The following is an 8531-nucleotide window of genomic DNA, read 5'->3' on the forward strand; positions in this document are numbered from 1 at the left end:
GCAAATCAATCAATGTGATACACCATATTAACAAACTGAAGAATAAATACCATATGATCACCTCAATAGATGCAGAAAAAAAAATAAAAGGTATTTGTAATTTTATATGAAGATGATTATAAAATGTTTTTATTTTCTGAACATGAAAGGATATTGACATTATCTTTAATTAATTTTTCCAAATGGTCATAGGTGATCCAAACACAGGTAAATATCAAATTAGCCAAAATATTGACAGCTGACTACTTTAAGGTCTCAAGGTTGTCTTACCTCATCTCCTCCCAAATAGGCCAAATGTACCTCCAACAGCTTTTGCATACTGGATTATGTATGATTAGATACATGCCTTTATCTTTCACTAGATTTGTAAACTCCTCGAAGGCAGAGCTGAGGTCAGACTCATCTTTGTGCTCCCAACCTCTTACACGGTGTCCAATCCATGGTAGGAAATCAATAAAAAATTTGCTAAACTGAAGGCAGGAATCAAGCTGTCTTATTCCCCATGAGACACCATGCTCAGCCCATACATGGGTGGTGCTTGATGAAATTTCTGAAGTTAGCAAAAATTGTATTTGAAAATAAATTATTTGTACTTTGAGGAGTTAAGAGTATACATAAAGAGTTAATTATTTCTGATAAAAGTGGATACTGCTTGGGAGTAAAACTCATGGAAAGAGAAACAGCAATTATGAGGACAACTGGCATCACATTTGTGCTTTGGTGTGTATGTACATCAGCTTTTGTTCTTTTACCTAGGGTAACTCCAAAGAGTGATGTCACTGAAACTGGCCCAGTGCAGAGCAACAGCTTGCATGTTCCCAGGTCTTCAGAGCCAAGCAGCCTCAAAGGCTGCACATCACTGCTTGTTCACTCAGCGTCAGGAGTTGGAAAAGAGCAGGGCACTGGTGGTCACTCAGATACTTGAAAACCAGATCATCGCGTTACTAAGAAGTGAATTCCTGTTACACTGGAGGTGACAGTACGCTGTCTTATAAGAATCACTGTTATATTCTTCTTCTGCACTTAAAGCTACATTGCCTCCTGTTACACTGGAAACAATAGATTCTGAGAATATGATTCATTTCACATAGAGGTTAATTGACAACAGTATACCCCCAGAACGGAAATGTGCAGGTTAATGATATTTTTTAAGTTGTGTGGGAGGAGGGAGTATTAGAGGAACCTTCCTTTTCTATTTATGAAGATTCTACTCTTGTTGAAAGTATTTTAAGTTGTACTATGCTATTTCACTTTTATGGTATAAAATCAAGATTTTTCTTTGCTGAAGTATTTAAAACTTACCTTTGTATCTTTTTCTTATATATTTGAAAACAAGTTTATATGTTTTGAGCTTTTTTTAGAAATCCTGGAAAGTCTTTTCAAATATTTTTATTACGTTATTCCAGTACCTTATTTTAGCACTGCTTTGGTAGCTTTTACACTGAATTTCTAAGAAAATTGAAAAATAGTGTTCTTTTATAATATAAAAAATAGTTGATACACCAAAAGATATTATAATGGGAATTCAACTAAAAAAATCTATTTACTCTACCTTATCATCTTCAATGTGTGAATTTTATAAAGTCTAGTTGGTTTAGGAATTTCACAGATCTATTATGCAGCTGAAATAAGGTGCTTACTGAGTGTCCACTGTTGATAATATTATGCTGCTGGCTGATCCTTCTGATTTTTTAAAATAAAATGTCCTGAAGGATTAGTAGATGAAATGTTATTCCTTTTAAATTAAGCCAAGTGCAATTGATTTCCTTTTTTAAATATATCATGACCACCCAAGATTATGTTTATATGACCATTTACAGTTGCTTATACTTTTGTTTTAACTTTTGTTTTTTAACATTTAGAATACTACATACCCTTTGTATTTGTGCAGTATCTTTCTCAGACATCATGTAGAATTCATCTCTGCAGCTAAATAGGATTTTGCTGAACATTCAGAAATGTGCTAGCAGTGTTAGTGCCAAACAAATGGAAAAAATGTAGTCCTGATAAACAGAATAAAATGTATTTCATATAACATACTTTGAAATATTAAAGAATTTTCTTAATTTTGTTTCCAATGAATATTATTCCTTGAACAAGGTTTCCTTATACTTTTGTTTTTTTTCTCTATTTAACATTCTGTTAAAGCTTAAAAAGAAAATTATCATGTACTGTATGAAAAAGGTTGTAAATATTAACTTTTCCACATTTTTTAACTTTGTATACAAAAACTTTGTGTGACCTTTTCAGCAATAAAATTTTCTCTGTATATGAGATTGTGGAGTATTCTGTGGTTATGCACAGTGGTTCTGGCCCAGGAAGTGGTATAATTGTTCAGATCAGTAGCTGCTGCTGCTGCTTTTTTTTTTTTTTTTTTTTTGTGGCATGCAGGCCTCTCACTGTTGTGGCCTCTCCCGTTGCGAAGCACAGGCTCCGGACGCGCAGGCTTAGCGGCCATGGCTCACGGGCCCAGCCGCTCTGCGGCATGTGGGATCTTCCCGGACCGGGGCACGAACCTGTGTCCCCTGCATCAGCAGGCGGACTCTCAACCACTGCGCCACCAGGGAAGCCCTACCAGTAGCTTCTTTTTAACTAGAGAAGGAGAAGACAGTCAGGACTTGTCTTATTTTCTCTATGTCACAGTTTCTTCCCAAAATATAATTATAGAGCTATATTTGTCATAACTTTTTTAAACCAGTTTTAGACCTGGGATATGGGGTAAAGCAAAGGGAACCCAGGACCTGCTTTCACTCCTGACAGTGGGAAGTAAAACAAGATCATCCTGAAAACATTAGAAAAATCTAATAAGATCATGTGAAATTGCCAGGTTAAGATCTGGGAGAAGAGAAATTCATACTGCCAAGCCCAACATTTGGTGCTTCTTTTGCCTAGGGAGCATTTGATGATTTGGAAAAGCTGGCTGAGACATTAACAGTGCTATTAACAGCCTCAAAGTCTGGAGGACAAGGAGAAGGGAGTCAGAATTTTGACCTCCAAGGGATACATCTAGGAGTAAGATGAACTATATGGAAAGCAACCCTACTTTGTTATCTGGGTGGACTAGAAAAATCTCTAACCCTGGAATTAGAATACTGTAGTTCTGGATGACTAGTACCCTCAGGCACCAGGCAGAAACAGATGAAAATCTTCTCTGGAGGAAGAAAATGTCATTTTACATACACTGTGAATACTTTTTCAAATGTAATGTCCATCATATAATCAAACATAGGTATGCAAAAAGACAATACATGAACAAGAATTGGCACAAGCATCAGACAAGAGAAAAAGATCCAGAGTTACTCCTAAATTACCAGGCATAGGTTCATTAAACTCATATAACTTAAAAAGATAGCAAAGAAAACAATAATGAGATACCGCTACACACCTATTAGAATGGTTAAAATCCAAGAAACTGACAACATCAATTTCTGCTGAGGTTACAGAGCAACAGGAATGCTCATTCGTTGCTGATGGAAATGCAAAATGGTATAGTCACTTTAAAAACAGTTGGGCGTTTTCTCACACAACTAAATAAGGTCTTACCATATGATCGGCAATCACACTCCTAGGTGTTTATCCAACTGATTTATAAAGATATGCCACCCTTGAGGTGCAGTATAAGACCCTCCACTCCTTCAGTCTGGACAGCACATAGTGACTTCCTCCCAAAGAATACACTATGGGAACAGTGTGGGGGAAGAGTATTTGTTACAGCAGAGAAACTTGACAAACACTACCTCCACCAGGTGAAGGTCGATATCAACAGTAGTAAGTCATGTTGAGAGTATGTACCCTTCACACTGTGTGCTGAAAATGGCACTTGACCTCTGTGATCTTCCTCCCCAAAATCTATAACTTCATTCTAGTCATGACTTGTCCAGTCACATAAATCTAGGCAGATGGACATTTTACAAAATACTCCTCAAAACCAGTACTCCTCAAAACTATCAAGATCAACAAAGTCTGAGAAATGGTGACAGCCAAGAAGAGCCTAAGGAGACATGATGTAAATGTAACGTATCCTAGAAAAGAAAAAGTACATTAGATAAAAACTAACAAAATCCGAGTAAAGCATGGGCTTTAGTTTTGTCATTCAATTCAGTGGAATATTCTTGAATTACGTATGTGATAAGTTCCTCCTTCTGCTTGCTCTTTGTCTCTGGAATTCCCTTTCATCAGCTGGATGGATGCTCCAGTTTTCTTATCTTCCCTCTCCTTTTGTTCATCTCTGAATTTTTGTTCTCTTTCTAAGAAAATATCTCAAACTTTTCTAAATTTCTATTGAATTTTTATTTTGGCTATCATTTTTTAATTTCACAGAGCATTTTATCTCTTTTTAAGTAGTATCTTCCTGTTTTTATGACTCTTTTATATATACTGGAAGATATATAATTTACTTTTTAAAGGTCATAGAAAATATATGAATGTTTAATTTTTATTTTGTAACAGATGACTTTATTAAAGTCCCTTAGTCCCTAATAATTTTGTAGTTGATTTTTCCTGGATTTTCTAGGTGGATGATCTTTTCATCTCAAATAATGATAATTTCATTTCTCACCTGTTGAAGCCAGTAATCATTAATAGTGGTAGCAGCAGGCATTCTTGTTTATTTTAATGAAAATGCCTATAGTACTCCATCATTAAGAACGATGTTTGCATTTGATATAAGGTAGATACTTTTAACAAGTTAATAAAGAATCCTGTTCCATTTGACAATTTTTTTTAATTAGCAGTAGGTGTTGGATTTTATCAAATGCCTTTTTGTTATCAGTATTAGTCAAGGGGGCTAACTGCTCTAGCAAACGTCAAAATTTTAGTAGCTTAAGAAACTGTTACCACTCACACGACAGATGCAGATGTTCTTGAGGTAGCCTTCCAAGTGATTATTCAAGGACCCATCTCTTCCATCTTGTGACGCTGCCATCCGTTAGGGCTTCAGATTCTCTGCACCCAGCCAGCAGGGGGAGGAAGAGAGACAAAGAGTAACCGACTGCACACACAAAAATATGGGTGGAGCGGAACTGGCTCACATCATTTTCAGCTAACATTCCATTTGACAGAACTCAGGCAAGGATCCATACCTAAGTGCAAGGGAGGCTAAGAAATGTGGTCTAGGTGTGTGCCTGGGAGGGCGAAGAAACAGGCTTAATGAGCAACTGGACAGCAATATTTCAATCTACAAATGTGACATAGTACTTTTCCTAGTATGTATAATGTCATCCTTTCATGCCTTGAATAACTATAATTGATCATGGTTTATCATTTAATATACTGCTGGATTTGATTTGTTAGTGACTTGTTTAGGATAAAAATTTTCATCTATATCCACCTATATTCCAAATGATGTCTCAACCATGGCATAATATTTGTAATCAGTAAGCTTGAATTTTTTTAAGTATTCATTTTTAATTACAAACTTCAAAACCATCATCTAATTCAAAAGAAAAGGGCAGTTTCTCTTTTTCGTGGAACGGGAGTCTTTGATGCAAAAAGAGCCTGCTATTTCAGAGCTGGTGATATTAATTTTTATAAGAATTTACGTAGCATTTTTTAACCAAGAACGTTTTAACCTAAATTATGTAATATGTTTACATTTACAATGACAAGTTTGGCATGAGCAATGTGCAGCTGAACTCAACAGCAGTAAAGATGTGATAAAGCAGCATTTCGCTGCTTTTTATGACAGCCACAAATCCTCAACAGAACTTTATGGAATGCCATCTTTCAAAAAAACTCAGTACCTCATTGGGATCCATCACTGCTGGGCTATTCGTGGTACAGAAGGAAGCTTGCCCTACACTCTCCTTGAAAAACTGGATGGAAAACAGCTTGTGATTGCCACCCATCATCAAAATCACAGTTTTAGTGTTTCCTTACTTCTCGGAACTATACCACTGGTGAGAGTTTCCAGTTAATACTGCTGGAAAGTTTTAACGCTGCCAAGGCAGTTAAACACTGGTACTCTCAGGAAATGAAAGATATAATTTTTTAATAACCACAGGAGCCCTGCTGTTACTTTGCTGCATGGAAAGCATAATCTTTAATACCTCACTGCTCACACCGCAGGTCAAAGACTTAAAATTCCAGATGCTAAACCTTTTACAGTGGCCACTGGGATTTATCATGTGCAGAAGAGTCACACTTTCATTAACTCACAATAGCAATGAATCAACAAAGAGAAAAGAGAAGAAAGGATTAAAAGGCTAATCCAAAAGTATCAAAAGACATTGGGACGCAGAGCTAAACAGTAATGAAAGTGGCATAGTAAAGTTTGTTGTGAACATAATGGGAGGAGTGGAAACCAAAGAAAACAGTATGAAAGAAGGGTGATAAAAGAAAAAGAAGGCGGAACTGGAAGTTGTAAACACTAGTTAGAAATGAAAACAAATGAAAAAATGATTGCTAGTTGAATACATTTTAGCAGGCAAATTGGAGGTTTTTATTTTCCATCCCGAGAAGAAAAAAAGGGAAAACCAGGAAAATGTTCTAAGTAGGTTTTCTAATTCTCCACCACAAAAGGAGGGGGTGAGGGTGGGTTAACCTACTTAAGTTTTCATAGAAACATCTTGGAGAAATTTTTTCAGATAAACTATCATCCAAATGCATACCATAGTTAATTTTCATTTACAGCGGTCCTATTTTAAATAATTCCTACTTATTTGGTTTCACTTATACTGGGGTTTTTAAAAATTAATTAATTAATTTTATTTATTTTTGGCTGCATTGGGTCTTTGTTGCTGTGTGCGGGCTTTCTCTAGTGGCGAGTGGGGCTACTCTTTGTTGCGGTGCATGTGCTTCTCATTGTGGTGGCTTCTCTTGTGGAGCACGGGTTCTAGGTGCGCAGGCTTCAGTAGTTGTGGCACACGGGCTCTGTAGTTGTGGCTCGTGGGCTCTAGAGCGCAGGCTCAGTAGTTGTGGCATACAGGCTTAGTTGCTCCACGGCATGTGGGATCCTCCCGGATCAGGGATTGAACCCGTGTCCCCTGTGTTGGCAGGTGGATTCTTAACCACTGCACCACCAGGGAAGTCCCTATACTGGATTTTAACATACCTAAGTGCAAAGTGTTTATTAAACCCTACGTTTAATACCTATGTTTATACATACACTATTGCATACTATTACATTTAGGATATGTTGAGAAAAGAGGTATGAAATCAACAGAGATTAAGAAAAACTTTTTCCTAAACTCAAAAGGAAATAAAATATCTTAATATCTTCTCCATTTTATCTTCCACAGTGTGAACCAAAGCAAAACTGTCTAGTTCTGAGTTTATTTCCTTGGGGGCCTATTCTAGGAGCTAATTAGTTTCACGGTCAGGAAATATATGAATCTGAATATATAGACTCCAGACTTTATCTGGGAAAAGTCACCAGCAGAGTACAAGCTCCCTAGTGGTTTCAGTCCTTCTGAATGGCCAGTCCAGTGCCCGCATGAAAACTTTCATAAAACAGGAACCTCCAGAGCCTGTAAACCAAGCTGACCACTGGCAAAACCCCTTGCTGGCATTTTCAGCCTCTTAGCTGCCACCTCTGTTAGTTCAGAGTCCAAGTGAAAAAGAATAACACACTGTGTTTCTAGAGCTGACCTAGTTGGCAGGCTGTGTGCAAATAAAAAGTACAGTAAAACAAAACAGGAGGACTGTGTTTCCCCAACTGAGTCATCACTGCCTCTTTGTCACTGTTCTGAGACTCCAGGTAGGGCTTTCCAGGCTGGCCCTGCAGACACTGAGAGATCCAAAGGTTTTCTTTATGAAAGCAAAAACCAAGAGAGGGGCGTGCAGCACATCCAAAACTGGGGTGTTACCGACCAGGGTTCTCAGTGTCCTTAATCAATAGAAATTGCTAAGAGGCCAGATGAGAAATTCAGGCAAGGCTTTACTGAGACTCACGCTGCAGTATGAGCGAGGGAAAACCAGTAACAGGTGCCCTTGCTTGCCCCCCGAGGCGGGATGGGCTGGTCCCTTAATTGGGGGGGTGGGGGAGGACTGGTGGGTCAGGCCAGAGGGGCGGCTTAGGTGGTCTGCCCGCCCCCGGGTGGTGCCGTGTGCAGGGATCCTGCGCAGCCCCTGCTTTGCTCCTGGCACCTCGTGAGTGGAAGCTGGGTTTTGGTCGTTTTGTACCTTACTGTTCATAATTTGCCCCAACTGTGCAGGCATGCAATTATTTTCAGTCCCTTAGAGCAGGGCTCCCCAACCCCCGGGCCGTGGACCGGTACCGGTCCTGTCTCAGGGACAGGGTGCCTTGGGGACTTTGGAGGCAGGGCGGAGTCTGGATACCCTGGACGCCCTGAAGAGACCAAAGACAGTATAAGATGATGTCCCTTCCATTCAGCAAGCATAGAGCGTGACGGAAGGGGCTGACTTCACACATGCAAGAGGTAAGAACATCTAAAGAATTAGCATGAAATCTAAAGGCTGACATGGAAGCCTTCCAAAATATTGCTCAGCACAAAAAAGCAAGTGGCAAAACTATACTTACAGGGTAACAGCACGTATGTGAACAACCCCCAGGCTGCAGAATAATGCTGTAT

General features: G+C 38.7%; 1 protein-coding gene across 7 annotated transcripts in view; it reads left to right on the forward strand.

Moving 5' to 3' along the window:
• FZD6 (frizzled class receptor 6) overlaps positions 1–7612 on the forward strand; it is a 43453-nt gene extending 35841 nt beyond the window's left edge. For 6 of the 7 annotated variants that reach the window (XM_060128076.1, XM_060128075.1, XM_060128074.1 and 3 more), the window contains one exon: positions 757–2257. In XM_060128076.1, coding sequence (XP_059984059.1) covers positions 757–925 — 169 coding nt within the window. In that variant the 3' untranslated portion in view covers positions 926–2257. Of the gene's footprint in view, positions 1–756; positions 2258–7238 lie in introns of those variants that run through there. The other variant, XM_060128079.1, reaches the window with a different exon arrangement.
• Positions 7613–8531: the final 919 nt, after the last annotated feature.

The sequence above is a fragment of the Lagenorhynchus albirostris genome, chromosome 17 (assembly GCF_949774975.1).
Source record: "Lagenorhynchus albirostris chromosome 17, mLagAlb1.1, whole genome shotgun sequence".
Classification (NCBI taxonomy): domain Eukaryota; kingdom Metazoa; phylum Chordata; class Mammalia; order Artiodactyla; family Delphinidae; genus Lagenorhynchus; species Lagenorhynchus albirostris.